Below are 20,819 nucleotides of genomic sequence, written 5' to 3'. Positions count from 1 at the left end.
TCACTAGTTCCATTGATGTACTTCATAATCCTTTTCACTTGAGTAATATGACTCATTTTGGGTTTAGATTGATATCTAGCACAAACTCCTATATCAAATGTAATATCAGGTCTGCTAGCTGTAAGATACATTAGACTACCAATCATACTCCTGTATAGACCTTGATCCACATTTACACCTTTTTCATATTTAATCAGTTTCAAGTGAGTTGGTGCATGTGTCCTTTTATGACTAGCATTTTCCATGCCAAACTTCTTCACTATATTCTTGGCATACTTGCTTTGAGAGATGAAGATAATGTCAGCCATTTGTTTGACTTGGATCCCAAGAAAGTATGCTAGTTCACTAACAAGACTCATTTCAAATTCAAATTGCATTTGCTTGACAAAATGTTGTACCATCTGGTTCGACATCCCTCCAAAAATAATGTCATCAACATATATTTGAGCTATCTTGAGTTTACCATGGTCTTCTTTAACAAATAGTGTCTTATATGTTCCTCTTTTCCTGTATCCATTGATAACAAGGTACTCAATGATCCTTTCATACCAAACCCTGGGTGCTTGCTTTAATCCATATAGAGCTTTCCTTAGTTTGTAAACATGATCTAGAAAGTTGGGATCTATGAACCCTTTGGGTTGTTCAACATAGACTTCTTCATTCAAGTGCTCGTTTAAGAAGGAACTTTTCATATTCATTTGAAATAGTTTGAACTTAAGTAAACAAGCCACTCCTAACAGTAGTCTTATTGACTCAAGGCGAGAAACAGAGGAAAAGGTTTCATCAAAATCAACCCCTTCAATTTGAGTGTATCCTTGAGCAACAAGTTTGGCCTTGTTTCTGGTTACAATCCCTTTTTCATCATATTTGTTCTTGTAGATCCACTTTGTGCCAGTAACATTCATTCCTTTAGGCCTATGAACTAAGTCTTATACTTCATTTCTTATAAACTGACCTAATTCTTCTTGCATATCATTGGTCCAAAATTCATCAGTCAATGCTTCCTTCACATTTTTTTGTTCAAACTTAGAAACAAAGCAAGCATTTGAGATCACATCTCTAGATCTAGTGGTGACCCTTTCATTAAGGTTTCAAATAATGAGATCTGTTGGATGATCTTTCTGAATGCTGATGGATGGAGCTTTGTTGACTTGGTGGTTGTCTAGTTCAATGCCTCCTGATTCACTGCCTGACTCAATAACTTCCTCATTTTCAGATGTGTTAATTTGCTGAGACGATGTTCCAATATCTTCCTCAACATCAGTCCCTTTTCTGATATATTATCATCTATTACCACATTGATGGATTCCATCACGACTTTGGTTCTGGAATTAAAAACTCTATAGGCTCTGTTGTTTGTAGAGTATGCCATAAATATTCCTTCATCACTCTTGGGATCCATCTTTCTTCTTTGTTCACGATCATCCAGGATGTAACATTTGCTTCCAAAAACATGAAAGTATTTGACAGTGGGCCTCCTTCCTTTCCATAGTTCAGAAAGAGTAGTCGAGGTACCAGTTCTTAAAGTGACTCTATTATAAATATAGCAAGTTGTGTTCATTGCTTCAGCCTAAAAGTGGTAGGGTAGATGCTTGGCATGAAGCATGACTCTAGCTGATTCTTGTGGAGTTCTGTTCTTGCGTTCAACAATGTTGTTTTGTTGAGGAGTGATAGAAGAGGAGAACTCATGACCAATACCTTCAGAGGAGTAAAATTAATCAAATATGCTATTTTCAAATTCCTTCCCATGGTCCCTTCGAATCATGACAATTCCACTTTCCTTCTCTATTTGAATCCTTTGACATAAATCTTTGAACACCTCAAAGACATCTGGTTTTTCTTTGATGAAGTTCACCCAAGTGAATCTTGGAAAATCGTCAACAACTATATATGTGTATCTTTTCCCTCTTAGACTCTTAACCTGCATAGTCCCCATTAAGTCCATATGAAGAAGTTCCAAAACTTTTGAAGTAGTCTGATGTTATAACTTTGAATGTGACATCTTGGTTTGCTTCCTAATTTGACACTCACCATAGATTTTACCTTTTTCAATCTTGAGTCTTGGAATACCTTTGATGGATTCTTTTGACATAATATTTTTCATGCCTTTAAGATATAGATGTCAAAGTTTTTGGTGCCACATGTTAACTTTGTCTTCTTTGGATATCAGGCATGTGAAAGTGTAGTTAGTTTCTTTAGATGACCACAGGTAACAATTGTCCTCATACCTGATTCCCATCATTAGAACTTCATTTTTCTCATTAGTGAATAGACATTCTGATTTTGTGAAGTTAACTTTAAGACCCTCATCACATAGTTGACTGATACTTATCAAATTAGCAGTCATACCTTTTACCAATAGGACATTGTCAAGACTTGGGAGTCCTGTACAAGTTAGTCTTTCAATCCCTTTAATTTCACCTTTAGCCTCATATCCAAATGTCACATAGCCAGTTGAGTATTACTTTATATTTTAAAGGAATTTCTTGACACCTATCATGTGTCTGGAACATCCACAGTCAAAATACTAGTCTTCTCGAGCTGATGCTCTAAGAGAGGTACGAGCTATAAGACTAGTGTTGACAGGCTTATGTATCCACTCTTCCTTCTGATTAACCCTAGAATGTGTTGGATACGTGGGAAAACCATATAATTTGAAGCAGAAAGGCTTTATATGACCATGTTTTCCACAATAATGACATTTCCAGTGTAATAACTTGCCTTTAGTTTGAGAGTTTTGATGTCTGACATGATGTTGAGCTAAAGGTTAAAATATTACATGCTTAGATTCTCTCTTTGGAAGAACAAAGTTGGTCATATAACTTTCTCCTTGTTTGTCTAGAGATTGATGTTTAAAACCAATCCCCCTCAAATCTCCACATGCTTTTCCAATTTGTAAACCTTCATCTAACACATTAGATCCCTTGTTCAACATTCTCACATTCTCTGACATGTTGTCAAGTTTGGAAGTTAATAGTGTCACCTAATTTTGGAGATTAGATATGGTGAATTGAAATCCTTCCTTTTCAGTCTGCAGTTGAGATACAATTTTCTTTTGTTTTTCTCCCAGTTGACACACTTCTTCACTTCTGATGCAAAGTTCTCTGTAGGATGCATCCAGTTCCTCATAGGATAATTCTTCATCACGTGAGTCTTCATCAGATTCATATCTTCTAGTTAAAGCAGTAACATGTTTAGCAGCTTCATCCTCATGTTCATTTTCAAAGTTGTCATCATCAGACCAAGAGACATACAACCCTTTTTTTGTTTCTTGAGATAGGTAGGACACTATGCTCTAATGTGCCAAAATCCTTCACACCCACGACACTGACCCCATTACCTTGATTGGATCTCTCTTCAGTTCTTGTTCTTTTATGGAATTCATTATTATTCCTAATGTCAAAAGGGATGTTCGTGACATTTTCTCTTGACCTCCTATCAATTCTCTTTAGTACCTTGTTGAATTGTCTTCCTAGGAGAACAATAACATTAGTCATTCCTTCATCAATATCCAAGTCACATTGGTTTTGTTCATCTTCAGTGTTGAATACAAATGTTATGCTCTTGGTTTTATTTTCAGATCTATCACTAATACCCAATTCAAAGGTTTGGAGGGACTCAATAAGTTCATCTACTTTCATGGTGTTGATGTCTTGAGCTTCTTCAATGGTTGTGACCTTCATGTCAAATTTCTTAGGTAGAGACCTGGGAATTTTTCTCACCAGCTTTTCTTATGACATCTTTTCTCCCAAAGCACTAGATGAATTAGCTATTTCAAGAATACTCATTTGAAAATCATGAATATTCCCATCTTATTTCGTCTTTAGATTCTCAAATCTCGTAGTGAGAAGCTGAAGTCTATACATCTTCACTTTAGATGTGCCTTCATGAGCAGTTTTGAGGATCTCCCAAGCTTCTTTAGCTACAATACAAGTATTTATCAACTTGAATATATTTTTGTCAATCCCTTAGAATAGGGTATTCAGAGCTTTGGAGTTTCCAAAAGCCAGTTAATCTTCTTCTTTTGACCAATCCTCTTCAGGCTTCAGATCAGTAGTAGCCTTCTCATCTCTGTCATTTACTACAGGATGTTCTCATCTCTTGATGACAACTTTCCATGTCTTGTTATCCATGGATTTTAAGAATGCCATCGTCCTTACCTTCCAATAGTCCTAGTTGGAATCATCTAAGATGGGAAGTCTGTTGATAAATCCTCATTTCTTATCCATGGGACCAGAAAATATCTTCCCCGGATCTCACCCAGAAACAGAGTATAATGCCTGCTCTGATACCAATTGAAATTTTGGTAAGCAGATCTCGGATGTCGTACACGATGTCACAACACCAGGGTCAACATATTATCACACCACAAACAATAATAGATTTAAATAATAGTATGATAAGAAATAACACAATCAGTTGTCAACCCAGTTCGGTGCAACATCACCTACATATGGGGGCTAACAAACCATGAAGGAAATCCACTATCACATAATTAGTTTGAAGTCCTAAACAACCTCAAGTTTTAGAGACTTCTTACCTAATCTCTACCCGTGGATGTTTCTATCTAGGACACTCCTAGATATGATACCCATATCACTTCCCTTCAATCACACATAATGATAATGACTTAAACAAATAATAAAAGACACTCTTCCAGAACATATAATCCACTATTGCTTAAAATCTTATGAGTGATTTAATAATTACAACTCAAAACACAGTCTAACTCTAATATCAACGAGATATAAGAGTGGCCTATAAAATACAAAGACATGAAACCCTAATTTAAACAATGTTCCGCACTGCTTCGATACCTTCTTAGGTTTAGAACGTTTCTATATATAGCAGAGGAAAGACACAGGCTTCGATCTTGATTTGCAGCTGATCCAACATCTTTGTACAATCTTCTGAAGATATGATCTCAACTAAATCATATGTTTCCTAAAATATCTTGATATCTTTACTTCGTAAATAAGTCAAGATACAATAGTCTTTTGTTTTATGGAAAACACTTAACATAATACGTGAACTAAATCTTCAGAGAATCTTCAAATAAAAACATTAAAGAAACCAAATCTCACACGATACTTAAGTTAGGTCATAATGCAATGTTAAAACAACATGTTAGGATATCTTGTTCAATATCTGTCAATAATACTTGTTTTTCCAAAATGCAGTCAATCACTATATGACATACCTAACAATCTTCTTCTTTAGAGTCTTCTTCAAAATCTTCTTCTTCTTTGACTTGAAAGGCTTTAGTCTTTTCATACTTTCCAATTTATTTCAAAGCCATTGATTTAACTTTTCTTTAAGGTTCATCCTCTTCGAGATCTATCTCATGACTTCTCAAAGAACTCACAAGTTCTTCAAGAGTTGTGTTGTTCAGATCCTTAGATAGTTTCGGTGCAATTACTGTAGGCCTCCATCTCTTGGGTAAGCTTCTGATAATTTTCTTAACATGGTCTACAATTGAGTAACCTTTGTCTAGAACCTTCAGTCTTGCAACAAGAGTCTGAAACCTTGAGAATATGTTCTCAATAGTTTCATTATTTTCCATCTTGAAGGCTTCATACTTTTGTGTCAAGGAAAACACCTTGGTTTCTTTCACTTGAGAATTTCCTTCACGAGTCATCCTTATGAAACTAAACATAGAATTTGTTGTGTCTCTATTTGTAATCCTTTCATACTCAGAGTGTGATATAGTGTTCAACATGATGGTTCTTTCTTTATGATGATTCTTGTTATATTTCTTTTGTTGATCAATCATCATTCTTCTTTCCATATTGTTACCACTTCCATAAACAGGATGAATGTAGCCATCAACTACCATATTCCCTAGATCCACATCATGACCAAGAAAAAAAATCTATTATACCTTTCCAATAGTCAACATTTTCCCCACCAAATATCAGGGTTTTTACATTATAATGATCTCTTTCATTTTTGCTAGCGGGTGCAACTGGTGGAGGAATTCCTGCCATAATGTTTCACAAGTCTGGATATTTATCTAACACGATCAAGTGTTTGATACATAATCAATACCAGAATCGAGGCTTTGATTCCAATTGAAGGTAATGGAAACACAAGAAAATGGGGTTTGAATTGGGTTTCAAGAAATAAAACTTTTGCAACCTAAAGATATAAACATAAAACTAAGAACAAAAATAATGAACACAATTATTTTTATCTTGGTTCACTATTAACAAAGCTACCTTCAGTCCACCCGCCAAGGTGATTTCGTCTTATCACAAGGACTGAATCCACTATAATCAAACTTGATTACAACATAAAGACTAACTTATAATGTCTTCTTGAGTATTTCTGACTAAAACATAGTCAATCAAGGAAATACAATCACAAAGATTGAGATACAAAGTGTGTTTACAAAATTCTTCTAAGAAAGCAGAATACACAAATAAATTACATGTATATCACACAAAATATATTCTATGAAGAGTATGAACAAAAGTTACTTGTGTGTATGTTTCTTTTCTCTCATATATTTCATAAAAATGCAATGTTCACATATATGATAATCTCTTAGAGAGTAGCATTGTTCCATTCTTCCAAGTCTTCTTTATATATGCAATAAAGAGATCTGTTGAAGAGTATAATTGGATTACTTAAATGCAATTGTATCCTTCCAAAATGGTCAGTGAAAATGGGAGACAAATTTGTATAATAGTACAGTCCTTAGCCCACAAAGTCAGTGTAGTGGAACGGATATTTGATCTTGTATTATGTACTATTTTCTCACGTAAAACCATTTTGATCTTATCTTTAATATTCAGGGGCTTTTGATAGATATGTGATGAAGCGTGCATAAAAGAAGAGTAAGAGTCTGATTGAGAGAATCTTCAGAAATATGGTCTTCAGAATCTTGATCCAGTTCATTAGAACCTGGTCTTTAGAGTCTGGTGACACGGTTCATCAGAGTTGTTTGAGCATAATACTTCATAGCTTGACAACATCAGAAGCTTCATAGTCATAAAGATTTGGATATACTATGTTCGAAAGGGTTAAGTACAAAATCTAGAGCTTGATTATCTTGTAGAATACACATCTTAGAGATAAAGTGCATTAGGTTCAAAATCTGATGACGTCGCACGTCATTCTATCAGAGTCAGAACTTATATCTAGTATCCACACACTAAACAAAATCATTAGGGTATAAATTTTTTCTCTGAGAGTCTATGTATTATTATAATTAAAACATAAGGCTAGATGCATAATCAAATCTCGTTCTTACAAAGGGTTCTAAGGTACACAATCTCTAATCTCCACTTTCACTATCTTAAGTCTTAAATCCTAAACTGATTTGAGCGTTAGAGTGTTAACTATGCAGGTACTCCCCTGGGTCCACCGTATAAAAGATGACAACACCGTTAACGACATCACATCAACATCGATACCTCTATTTCAAAAAGCATTATGATCCCAACCTCCGATTCACGGTGTCACAACAACATAGTGCATTAGAAGTTCTGTTTCGCCGTAGTTACCGCAATCATCACCATTTATGGGTCTGCAACGAAACATATGTAAAGGAAAAATTAAAATGTCAAAGGTTCCATACAATACCATGATTGAACTATACTATTTGTGTCACCGAAACATTATGAATTAATCTTTGCAAAATATTCACTATTACAAAAAAGGTCTTTCACCACGATTGGAAAAGGGATATCATTATGGGTGATGAACCATGGTAACGTATGGTGTGGTTGTATGAGACCTCTTTACCGTAGTAAAAACATAGTAGCACGTAACATATCACTACGGTTGTAGAAAACAACCTTAATAAAATGTGGAAATCAGGGGTTCGATACCCAATGCTAGCATTTTGAGAGATTTTTCAACATTTCACCACGGTTAAATGTTCCAACCGTATTGAAAGACTTAACGTACAACATTTCACCACGGTTATAACTTCCAACCGTTTTGATATGTTCACTTGAGTTTATTATAACTTATCTGGAATGCATATTTCACCAATTGGTCAATAAACACATAACCTTTCAATATAACTTAGAAATTAATAATATGATAAATTGAGTTATATTAGAAGAACAACTTACACTAATCAGTGTTTTTCGATCTTTCTACAACCCATTATTCGTATCTTGCTTTTGACTGCTAGAATTTGGTTTAACGTTTGTAGCTCTAATAGTAAAAGAGCGAAATACATATAACAGACATGAAGAAAGCTTGTAAAACATTGATTAATGTAAGTCATTTTTTAACATAACTTAAAATTTTCATATTATTATTTTCTAATTCAATTTGAAAGGTTATATATTTAATGAGGGGTTGATAAAACACTCATGCTACATATGATATGGTAAACTCATCTTCTAGGACATGTTGACTGAACGAAATGATAGCTGCAATATACAAGTAATAACATTCACAATATCATAAACAATAACATACCTATACAAACACATCATACAAAAACACAAACAATAAAATTTATCAAACATACCTCAACAACAATATTTATCAACATAGCTCAACAAAAATATCAACATACTTCAACAAAGAATATGTAAACCAAAACAAAGAACAACATTTATCAACAAAATACAACAATATCTTAACCAAACAACATACCTCAACAAAAACATTAACATACTTAAAAAAACATCTAAAATAACACATACAACAATATTTATGAACAAAATCATAAACTTATCTTAACACAAACAACAATTTACTTTAACAAAACAACTCCATACTTCAACAATAACTTAAACACTTTACTTATCTTAACAAAAATAATAATATAAAACCTATAATTCTATCTTAACAGCAAGAAAAAAGTAAGCTCTATGTTGGACGAAGACAAATGTTTGACATAACTATTGAACAAGAAAAACAAGAAAAAGTGACTTATATTTTGAACAACAACAATATGATATCATAACTCATAAAATGTTTAACGTTTGTTCCTTTCATTGAAAAAATTCATGGAAAATGAAAATAAAGATATGAGCTAGCTACTTGTTTTGTGACACATTTCCTTGAGTCATACTAGTTTGATAAGTAATGTTGGAGTTTTGTAAAATTAGGATGGAGTTTTGAGAAATTGGGGTAAGGCGAGAGAAGTTAGGGTTTCACTTACAACATAGTCTATTATGAAGTGAATTAAGTTAGCTTATATAGGTAATATATTTCACAACGGTTGTTAAAAACAAGAGTGGTGATTTATCTTGATATTTCACCATGGTTGTTGATTTGATATGTGGTGAAAAATATTTAATTTTTATTTAAAAATAGAAATTAAGGGAACACATTTTTTTCTAACGAAAAAACATAAAATTACAGGTGTTGGGTTTCGAATCGTGTCACTCTTAATATATCACAATGGTTGTTACTTTTAACAGCGCGGAAATGGTTTAGTTTTTAGTTAAAAAAATGAAAGGCGTCTAATGAACATATATTATCTCAGTTGGTTATGTGGCCATAATAAAAAATGGTTACGAAATATACTTTTTGCACTAGTGATTGTCATATTAGCAAAGAACAAACACCAAGAAAAAAGTACTCTTTTATTAATTATTTTTCTCCAAAAAAGATAAACACTTATAACTAAGTTGTTTTAGGTGTACCAATTATTAATTTTTCTAAACTCCTATAGCGTGTTGTAAATAAATCACTTATTAATTTTTCTAAAGTCCTACAGTGTGAGGAAAACAAGTCCTTAAAGGTTTAAGGTAAGGAAATCCTTACAAGTTGTAAGGCAAGAAAATCCTCTAGTGTGAGGCAATGGAATTTGAGACTAGATTGATTTAAAGGTTGTTTGTAATAAAATATGATTGTAGTGGAAATATCTCAAGTGCGAGGGGACTTGATTAACCTCTAGTTAATAAGGTGAACAATATATATTATACATGTGATTCTCTTCCATATTGTCTTTACTATATGTTGCAGTACTACTTTGTCCTTATGAATATCAAAAGTTTTAAAATCAACACAATTCAAACCCCCAATTCCTTACGTTTTTTACATTCTAAACAAGGCTTGTGTTTGATGCTTCATGAAAAGGAACATTATTTATCAAGTCCTATACTGAATGATTTGGATGTGTGAAAATTATAGTTGTCAATAGTTACAGATGGATAATTGTAAGAATGATTACTACAAAGAAAGTTTCAAGTGTGTTAAAACCTAGTGAATGAGCCTATGTAGTTTCTCATATCTTATAATTAATAGATATGTTGAGTGTCATGACAATAGCTCCAACTACTGAAGCCATTAAACTAATAATACCGATACCTGTTACTGACAAATGACAAATAATGTATTTACTATGTAAAATTACATGTATATGAGGGGTGTCCAAGCAACCCAATTTCACTAAACTATGTTGGAAATCAAAATATGGCACACAATCCACGGTTCAAGACTTACAACCCAAGCTTAAGCTATCGTCTTAATTTCTCATGGAGCAACTAAAGAAATGTTTATGCTTAATAACCTACCAGACTTACAATTTTTTATAGCTTTAACTTCAATATGTAATTTTTGTTTTATTAATAACATTATTAACATTAATACCACTAAATATAATTAAACCACTAAAAATGGATGAATACATAATTAGTATCACATAAGAGAATGAAAATTGTGACCACTTGCTCCTTTATAATTCTATATAAGGCCATTAATTTAGAATTGTTTGCTTTAGTATTTGACAAAACAACCCATTGCTTCATTTCTTTGGACTATTGGAATCCATATCCATATCATTTTTCATAGTCTCTCTTTTCCTTTTATTCGCAAACATGCTTCTCAGTCATTTTTCTTTTTCGTCTCAACCAATTATATGAATTTTTATCTTAAATGAAAACCCATGTCACCAAAGAATTGTAAATATAAAAATGAAAATTTGGTCATCCCATTATTATTTTTCTATTCTTATCCCGGATTTCAATATGTGTTGTTCGTCCATCTTATTATATTCACTTATTCGAGCATATCCTTCACTTGCCACAATAGGGAGAGGTTTTGGTGTCACCGTTGTAGCAAGTTCAAACATGTTTTTTCTTTACTGACGTGTGTGGCAATTTTGATATCCTTGTTATGTTGAAACTTATGTGAATTTGTTTCTTCGATTATATTACAAAAAATGGTTAATGTTACGAACATTTTGTTGACCGTGTTCTTTATGTCATACACTTTCAGCACGTGTCATACATTGAACTCAATTTGTTTCTTTTGTAGCTCCGCTGTTTGCTTGTTTTGGGTCCAATTTTTTTTCCTTACGGAAAAACATTGACATTTGACCCCTCAAATCTATATTAATTATTTGATTCACTCCCGTTATAGATTTGTCATTATAACAACATTGCATCTTTTGAGTCCTTATACACTTAATTTTCTTACCTGCTAGCCCATGATGATATTGAGATTTCATTTACATAAAAGACTTTTCCTAATTTGTAAACATCTAGATTAATTGCAATTAATGCATTGTTCATCTAAATCCGACGATTGTAGGTTTGTTGTCGTGATGTGTGACCATTATATTAAAGATGAATGTCAAACACATTAACATAAGGGCGATGTTCTATGTCATTATCATCCTTCACATCTTTCATGACATCACAATCTTTATTTTATGAATGACTTACCGTTTTTTCTTTAAACATATTTAAATTTCTCCACCGTAGAATATCATAGATGATCAGTTGGACGAATCATCCTCTTTTTTCTAACTTTGTAGGAGAATAACCTCTTCTTTGATATCTTTCTTTAATTTTGATAAAAACCCTAATAGAGCTTCACAATATCAGATTCACTTAAACCTTTGACAACAATCGTAGCGAGTGTTTAATTAAGACTTAAAAATTAACGATTTACACGCTCATTCATTCATAACACATGGTGAGATGTCCATATTCATACCATGACATGCATACGTGTCAATCAAAACTTTTTTATTTTTGTCTATGATGCGATGACCATTTCCTTTGAGTTAAGCACATGTCAGGAAGTTTCAAAATAAATAAAAATAATTTAACAAAAATAAAATTAAATATAAAAAACAAACAAAATAAACTAGATACTTGCAAATCAAGAAGATAGGAAGAGAGAGATCAATTCAAAGTTTTGATCTTCTAAACACATACAAAACGGCGTCGTTCAACGTTCACCGCCTGCATGAAACATAAGAAAAATCATATCCCTTTTGTACCCTCAAATCACAACAACCACTTCCACGCCTCTTTCTCCTCCATTCTCTCTCTCTCTCTCAACCAAACCCTAGCCAAATCAAAACAAACACCTTCCACCCAATCTCCACCTGATCCTCCATACCTTTCACACAGGTTAGATTTGCCCCCTTTTTCCCTTCCAATTTATTGCTATTCTCTTCTCGATTTTCGGTTCAACCTATACCTTCGCATGTATCGTTGTTTCGATGTTTGATTTTCATGGATCTGTTCTTCTTTTTCATCATGCATCGTTTCATGTTTTATACACTTTGAATTTTCCCTTTCATTAGTAGAATTTTATTTCATGCAAAGGAAAATTTAATTTTCGAATTATCTGGTCTAGGTTTTCTGTTTTAGATTTGGTTTTCGAATTATTTGGTTTAGGTTTTCTGTTTTAGATTATTCGATTGTGTTTTTTATTGTATAAATTTGATAATCACATGTGTGTTGCGTTGACTTATTGTAGACTTTTTTGTTACCATGTATTTGGGTAACGATAACGGTGTTATGATACTTGTTATTATATGGATTTATTACTTGAATTCTGTTTTTTTTTTCTAACTAACTGATTTTTTTTATTTGTTGGTTTTATGTAGGTTGAGTTTAATCATAAATGTTTGATTGATGGATGATGATAGTAGAAACTGATAAGATGTCTGCTCCTTCACCGCGGGAGCGTGCACAGCGCCTTTTTGATAAGGTACTGCTCTTTTGCTCTCTTGTTGATTGATTCGCTGGTGAATCAACTACCTTGTTATTGTGATCACCAATTTAGGACTTGTTTGTCTATATTGATTATTGATAATCCATCATTTATGCTCTCTTTGGTATAATGTATCTGGCATCTGCAGATAGGAAGTTACACTTTGCAGTGTATGTTTTGTAGATTGATGTAGAGGAATGAGTTTAATGGATTGGTGTTTTAGTTCTTCCGTTATTGTGGAAGAAAATAAACTTCATGATTGGTTATGGAATTAGTGCTAGGCCTTGTTAATGTTATCACTTCAGTCTTGTGTTGTGCCCGGAACCGTTGCATATTTTGGGCCTATATTTTGGTCAATTTTTATATATGTCCTTTTACAGCGAGCTTCACATTGGTTGGTGGTATGCACTTGCGTGTTCTTAAATGTTAATCAAGCTAATTGCTTACAAAGTAAAAACCTTTAACTTTCTGTTGTCTGCAAACTTTATTATTTGATTTTGTATGCTGTGGCTTGCTTGTTCTTCTAATTACTTCGTAAGGGTTTATGATGGAATCTCAATTTTTTCTTACTTAGAACCTTGAATTGGAGAAAAAGCGCCGTAGATCAGCTCAGGCGCATGTTCCGTCAGATCCCAGTATTTGGCCACAGCAGCGTGAGAACTTTGAAGCAATAATTCTTGAGGATCATGCTTTTTCTGAGCAGCACAATATTGAGTATTCCCTTTGGGTATTACATTATAAACGGATTGAAGAGTTAAGGGCACATTTCAATGCTGCTATTTCGTCTGCAAGCTCAAAATCACCTCAGGGAGGGAAAGGTTCTGTACGACCTGAGCGGATAACTAAAATAAGGCAGCAGTTGAAGACATTCCTTTCAGAAGCAACTGGGTTTTACCATGATCTTATCATGAAAATCAAAGCCAAGAATGGGCTTCCTCTGGGTTACTTTGAGGACTCAGAGAATCTGATTGTGATGGAGAAAGATGGAAAGAAATCTGCCGAGATGAAGAAAAGTTTGATATCTTGTCATCGTTGTTTGATATACTTGGGTGATCTTGCTCGCTACAAAGGATTGTACGGTGAAGGGGACTCAAAAAAGCGTGAGTTCGCAGCAGCTTCTAGTTACTATTTACAAGCTGCGTCTATCTGGCCTTCAAGTGGAAATCCCCACCATCAGGTTTTTGACATTTTTGCACGTGGTGTATTTTTTTTGGTTCTTTCACATTTCATATTTTGAGATTGTGGTTTATAACTTCTGTATATCATTTTGATGAATCTATAAATTTCAGCTTGCTTTGTTGGCTTCATATTCTGGTGATGAGCTGGCAGTTATTTATCGTTATTTTCGGAGTCTGGCTGTGGATAGTCCATTTACAACTGCTAGAGAAAATTTAATAGTTGCATTTGAGAAGGTAATGCGACTTTGAAGTTGATTCTGAAACACCAACTGTTTTATGTTAAAAAATCTCGGCTGTTTGATATGTCAATGTCCTGTTTTGTCTATTTATTTGGTCTTCATTTTTGATATTTTTTGGCTTACTGGCTAATGGATTTACAGTAATGGTGTCTCAAGTCTGTCATTTCTACTACTCCTAGTGTTTGCTTGATGAAGATTTTAAGCTGTATAACTCCAGTATTCAAAAGTTAATATAGTATTATTGATACATCTTATTTAGAACATGTCTATGGTAGACTTTCTGTGTATATTACTATTAGTGATTCAAATCAATAGTGACAGTGTGAGAAAGGAATCAAAATTTTGTAGCTTAGAAATGTGAGATCTTTATTGCTTGAAATAACAGATTGAACCAACCCATTTTGCTATGCAGACCTGGATACACTTATAGCTCAATGATTAGGAAGGGAACTGATTATGTAATTACTTGATTGCCTAATTGCTATCATAAATACCTTGCTGACTTGGCATGAGTATGGTACAACAGATTTCAGTAACTGTTATTTGAGCAGTTTCTCTACTTACCAGCGTGCAATTATATTTATTTAAAACTAATGCGGCATAATTTCTCATATAAGAATTCTGTTTATTTGGTATATGGCTCTTGCTGGGGGATGAGGAGTTAATTTACCCTTGATTTCCGTTCTCTTTGCTTTAGTGAATGGTGCTGCCTTTTTTTCTTTTCTTTTTGCGTGTCTTCTGTTACATATGGTCTATGATACTTTTGGAGTTAGGGTTATATTTTTCTAATACCTATAACCTTAATGCAATGATAGAATCGACAAAGTTACTCTCAGCTTTCTGGTGATGCTAAAGCTGTTGCAGTCAAGGAATCTTCTGGACAGTTAGATGGCAAAGGAAGAGGGAAGATAGAAGCAAAACTTGTGACTAGGGGTAATGGTGTGGAAGCATATCCTAGAAAGGAAGGAGCATCCAACATACAGGAGACTTACAAATCGTTCTGTACTCGCTTTGTACGTCTAAATGGAATCCTGTTCACTCGTACAAGGTTAATATTCTTGATGTACTCTCTGACCTTTTCATATAACTATTGAGGATGGATACATTCTGACTTTTTTTCCGCTTATATTTCCTATTTCATGATGATAGTCTTGAGACCTTCGCTGAAGTTCTCTCTCTTATTAGCAATGGCCTGCGCGAGCTTCTGTCTTCGGGTCAAGATGAAGAACTTAATTTTGGCCAGGATGCTCTTGAGAATGGTCTTGCCATTGTCAGAATTATTTCCATTATCGTCTTTACAGTTCATAATGCGAAGAAGGAATCTGAAGGTCAAACTTATGCAGAAATTGTACAGCGGGCTGTTCTACTTCAAAATGCATTCACTGCAGCTTTCGAACTGATGAGTATTATTATAGACAGATGCGTGCAGCTGCAGGATCCTTCTTGTAGTTTTCTTCTACCAGGCATTTTGGTTTTTGTTGAGTGGTTGGCATGTTATCCCGATCTTGCTGCAGGCAATGATGTGGATGAGAATCAATCAACTGTTAGATCAAAATTTTGGAATCATTGTATTTCCTTCTTGAACAAGCTTCTTTCAGTTGGGCCTATGTCTATTGGGGATGAAGAGGAGACTTGCTTTAATAACATGAGTAGGTATGAAGAAGGGGAAACAGATAACCGTCTGGCTTTGTGGGAGGACTTTGAGTTAAGAGGATTTGTTCCACTTATCCCTGCACAAACAATCTTGGATTTTTCTAGGAAGCATTCATTTGGAAGTGATAGAGAAAAAGAAAGAAAATCCCGGGTCAAAAGGATTTTAGCTGCAGGAAAGGCTTTAGCTAACATTGTTCGGATTGATCAGAAAAGGATATATTTTGATTCAAAGGGAAAGAAATTCATAATTGGTGTTGAGCCTAGTATCTCAGATGATTTTGTTCTTGCCACTGGCAAGCCTATTGCAGATGACTTGGTGAAAGAAAATGAAGCAGACAAGCCAAAGTCGGGGATTGCTCAGTCAGACCACCACCAGTATCTGGAAGAAGAGGATGACGATGATGATGAGGTTATTGTTTTTAAACCTATAGTAGCCGAGAAGCGAGCTGATGTTTTGGTTGTTTCATCAGGGGTAACTCACAGAGGTTTAGAGCCGGTCCCAGTAGCTTCAGGAGTGGATGTTAAATTTAATGTTAATTCTGCTTTCCACCCTCCCAATGATGTGGACCTTCAAACTTCTTTACCTGCTTCTGTTAGTTGTATGATGCCTCAAAGCTTGCAACCAGTTCAGCAGCATTCTTCAAGGTGGCTAGAGGGGGGAGTTTCTCTGGTTAACAGTTTTGAAGGTCTTGGGTTCTCGGAGAATGGGCATGTTGTAAAACCTAAGCTCCCACTGCATGAAGCTTTATCAATCTTTAACGACGCATCACTTTCTGTTCCTTTCCAGCAATCTGTAAGTACTGGGACTAAATCATTTTATGGTCTCCCAAAAACTGAAGACTCGATGATACCATCCAAAGTTGATACTGTTGCATCTTCTGGAGTCATTACGGATAACTCTTATGTGAAGTCATTGTCAGTTTCGCAAGCTGATTTGAGAAAATCTCCAGTTAGCCGTCCTTCTAGGCACCGTGGACCTCCTCCTGGTTTCAGTCATGTTTCTCCTAGGCTTGATATGGAATCCACTGTTTCAGATTCAATTAGTGGGAATCCTGTTATGGATGACTACAGTTGGTTGGATGGATATCAGTTGCCTGCATCAACCAAAGGTTCAGGCCCCGATGGTCCTATTGCTTATACTCAATCAAATTCCCATCTAGTAAATCACAATATTTCGAGTGGGGCAGTTTGCTTTCCTTTTCCTGGAAAACAAGTTCCATCTGCACTGCAGGGGGTCAAACAGAATGGTTGGCAAGATTATCATAGTACTGAGATTTTAAATGCACACCATCATCAGCCACAACAACCTATCACAAATGGAAATCAACACTTTACTCCACTGCCTGAGCAATTTCAAGGACAGTCAATCTGGACAGGTCGTTACTTTGTGTGATGTCGGTTTATGAATATTGATGGTATGCTTCTAGTCTGGATTTATTGCTGTTTCTTTGTTGGATACATTTTGTGTTCAATTTTTGAATTACTAACAAAATTACATATTGGAGGTTCTTGAAGGGTGCTTACAAATATTCCAACTCAGCTCCTTGTCAGTGAATGTTGTTGGAGTATATTTGGCCTAGGCTTATTGCAGGAACTTGCTACTCCAAAAGGTGGGTACCAAATTAATCTTAATGCTAATGATATCTGTATTACTTAGGAGCTTGAAATTTAGACAGTCTTTGATGTCAAACATGCCCACTTTTACTGAACTTTCAAATTACTGTTTTATGTGTCTGATTGACTGCTCCGCTTGTGTTTGATGTCAAACATGAACTTCCAAATTACTGTCTCACGTGTCTAATTGACCACGCTTGTGTTTGCCTGGTTTTGGAAAGTCCAATGAATCACGACTGTTTTTGTTAAACTTCTGAACTGTTGATTGATTTTTGTGTTTACTGGTGAACTAATCAAGCATAATTTTCTTATAAATTACTGCAGTTTTTACTGAGCTCTAAAGACCAAAGGAAGGAAGATAAGCAAACATGTTTACAGTTCAAAGTTTGTAAGTAAATGCCTTTTCTGGTTGGCGGTGGATAGTAGAAGGTGATATAAAAGAATATCCAGTTTTTATGGAGCGTGTATCTTCTGGGATTGGTGGTATGCCTATGGTTGTTCACTTTCTGGAAGTGTCTTAATGGTGCATTTGTAATGTAAGAAATTTTACCACCAATCTAGCTGCCTATGGTACCTAATGCTAGCCCTTTTCTTTCCCAAAGCTTCAGATTAATTGGGGAAGCTGATAGGTTTAAAGTGGTTGTCTGAAGTTTGGATATTAAGATATGCTAATGGTGTTGTCGGGCATGCTCCAGTATGTACCTGACTTCATGTGTTTAGGGGTTGCAATTTCTTTAAGGTTCTTATATTTTGTTTGTGTGACGAGTGATATAAGCTCACTTTTCTATTTTATTCCCAAGTCAGGATTTACTTGAACTTTATATATAAATAATGCCCATTGAATTGCTGGCCGCTGATATCTTCATATACTCCCCGCAGATATGATGTATCTATCTATAATAAGATGATTTAGTTCATTTATCTTGTTTTTTTTGTTTTAAATCTATGCAGCTGTGGTTGTGGTTGTTTATAATACTCTAGTTGTCTGATTCATTTTGCACAAGTGAATTAGTATTTTACATGTGAATGTTTTGTTGGTAGGTAATGTTTAAGTTATCCTAAACGTTTGGGAAAGGATTACACGACTCTAGGGTGGGAAAGATACAAGACTATATTAAATATTTAAAATATTATTTTGAATAAAAAAGCTTTACAATCTTGTCTATTTCCAAAATGTGACCCTAGAGCCATAAAAAATATGATTCGAGAGTTGAGGGTTTTATCATCCACAAATCTGTTTTTTTGAAAGGTTTATTTTACATGTTTATTATTTCGGAGATGTATTCCCGTTTAAGATTTATGGAGATAATCTATCATAATTGTGCAAGTTAAGTTAATTTTATGGTTATCTAGATGAAAATGACGATTTATAAATGTTAAAGATCGATGAACATTAAATCATACAAATCAATATGTAAAAAATAAAATATATAAATTCATATGGTTAAAATAAGTCATGCGATACATAATGAAGTCGACATGTACAATAGTAAAAATAAAAAAGTAAAATGCAATCGATAACAAATCTAAAATATAAATACTATCAACTAATACCTGACTAGAGTTATTTGGGTTCTTTGATCTCTTCTACCCCCGTCCTTCGACAATGTCTCCAGTGTATTAATTTCTCTCGTGTCTCCATCACAAAGGCATCTAAGATCTGTCTCATTTCAGACCTATTAAAAAATATATCTTCGTAAATACATGCTTGCACAATCTCCACAACACGACGACATTTGAGCAAGACATCACGAGCATGATCTAATTGTGTATGCTCCTCATCTTGTATCTTCTGATGAGTTGGTCTCGGTGGATCTTCTAAAGCAGTTTACACCATATATATATGTGACACCTTGAAGAATCATCTGATGTATCCCTGTCGACGCAGTTCCAATCATTCTCAGCTATGGTATTCCGTGCCTTCTCCGGTATCAGATGACTAGGATAATCATCAAACATGACATCCATATCTCTACGTGTCATAGCAGGAAGAGCAAAGACATCAGGGTGTCTGGAAATAATCAGAGCGTAGCCGAACTACTACATGACAGCTCAGACAAATGGGGAAATGTGAGACGTGAACCACAAGCCAACCATCCTAAGTATAACACTATGTCGTTAAATGGTCACGTTTAACGATGATCTACATAGCTGTTAAAGTGCATATTCTCGGCAATCAAGCGGTTAAGATACACTTTAAACGATTATGTCATCTAGTTCCCTATGAGCGGGGAAAATACAGACGCACATGACATATCCTAAATATAAGTCGGTACACACGAATCGAGATGTTCAAAAAGTGTCGGAGGATCCAAGCCTGAAAAGAGTTGGAACACACGAATCATAAGGTGTTGCAAAAATGTAATAAAAATGACACACATACACACACACATACTAAAAGACCAATAAATATTACCGTCAGTAGTGTGATGCTTCCTATCACCTACTTAGTCTTTCACCTACAACTCCTATGATAGTTTATAGTACAAATAGACTAAACAAACGACCTCTCAGTTGTACTCATGGATCCACTCGAAGTCCTCGAAGTACCACAGGTAGACGCCATCCACTTAAGTGACACTCTTGTCCACAAAAATGACAGTGGCAACCAAATATAACATGTAGGCCCACATAACATACAATATATACAGTCCCACCTACTCGTCATTACTTATAACTTGCTCTGCTATAAGGAGCTCATTTGTATATGTAGCGGGGTATTCGTTACCATTAGAGATATTGACTAAATCCAAGGTAAATCATACAAGTCGAGTCGCCACCGCACTTCTATTTATCCAAAGGAATGGTTAGAAAGCAAACAAAAACCTAAAAGTTTTATCAAATCAAAAATTAGTAAAAGAGAGTCAGAGATCTGGGTAAGGGGGTTGGTTATGCAATGGGAAGGTGTTAGACACCCAAAACATCCTAGGTACTCCTAGGGAGCCCTTTTCACACTTGTTGCAAGGTTGTTGTTTTGTGAAAAATTATTTGTGCAAACATGATTGAAGAGATGAGGGAAGAATGTACAAATTTATTTACATTTTGTGTTTGAATGGATGAACCCATTGCCTACGTACCATCTTAAAAAAGATTAGGATCAAAACCTCGTAGTTCGGGGTAAAAATCTCAAAATAAGTTGGTGAATTGATTGGTCCAAAAGCCTTAAGGTCTTTTGTTATCCAAGGGAGAAAACTCAACCTAAAACCAC

At 34.7% G+C, this 20,819-nt stretch overlaps 1 protein-coding gene across 2 annotated transcripts; it reads left to right on the top strand.

Moving 5' to 3' along the window:
- The first annotated feature begins 12,105 nt into the window (after positions 1-12,105).
- On the top strand, positions 12,106-18,532 carry LOC127117840 (nonsense-mediated mRNA decay factor SMG7). 2 transcript variants are annotated; one of them, XM_051047959.1, is made up of 8 exons: positions 12,106-12,338; positions 12,821-12,924; positions 13,502-14,104; positions 14,217-14,339; positions 15,160-15,392; positions 15,494-17,412; positions 17,513-17,607; positions 17,936-18,532. In XM_051047959.1, the coding sequence occupies exons 2-6, from the start codon at positions 12,853-12,855 to the stop codon at positions 17,388-17,390; spliced, it is 2,928 nt and encodes a 975-aa protein (XP_050903916.1). In that variant the 5' UTR covers positions 12,106-12,338; positions 12,821-12,852; the 3' UTR covers positions 17,391-17,412; positions 17,513-17,607; positions 17,936-18,532. The 2 variants fall into 2 exon arrangements, with proteins under 2 accessions (XP_050903916.1, XP_050903915.1); XM_051047958.1 differs by having other exon boundaries at positions 17,503-17,607.
- The last annotated feature ends 2,287 nt before the right edge of the window (positions 18,533-20,819 follow it).

This window comes from Lathyrus oleraceus, chromosome 2, assembly GCF_024323335.1.
Source record: "Lathyrus oleraceus cultivar Zhongwan6 chromosome 2, CAAS_Psat_ZW6_1.0, whole genome shotgun sequence".
Taxonomy (NCBI): domain Eukaryota; kingdom Viridiplantae; phylum Streptophyta; class Magnoliopsida; order Fabales; family Fabaceae; genus Lathyrus; species Lathyrus oleraceus.
Note: the sequence above shows the minus strand (reverse complement) of the source record. Positions and strands in the feature narration are given on the sequence as shown.

Excerpts from the sequence above, each read along its gene's own strand:
- LOC127117840 (XM_051047959.1), top strand. The coding sequence starts at position 12,853 with ATGATGATAGTAGAAACTGATAAGATGTCTGCTCCTTCACCGCGGGAG. Across the intron at positions 14,105-14,216 it reads GTGGAAATCCCCACCATCAG|CTTGCTTTGTTGGCTTCATA; the intron begins GTTTTTGACATT and ends TATAAATTTCAG. Across the intron at positions 14,340-15,159 it reads TAATAGTTGCATTTGAGAAG|AATCGACAAAGTTACTCTCA; the intron begins GTAATGCGACTT and ends ATGCAATGATAG.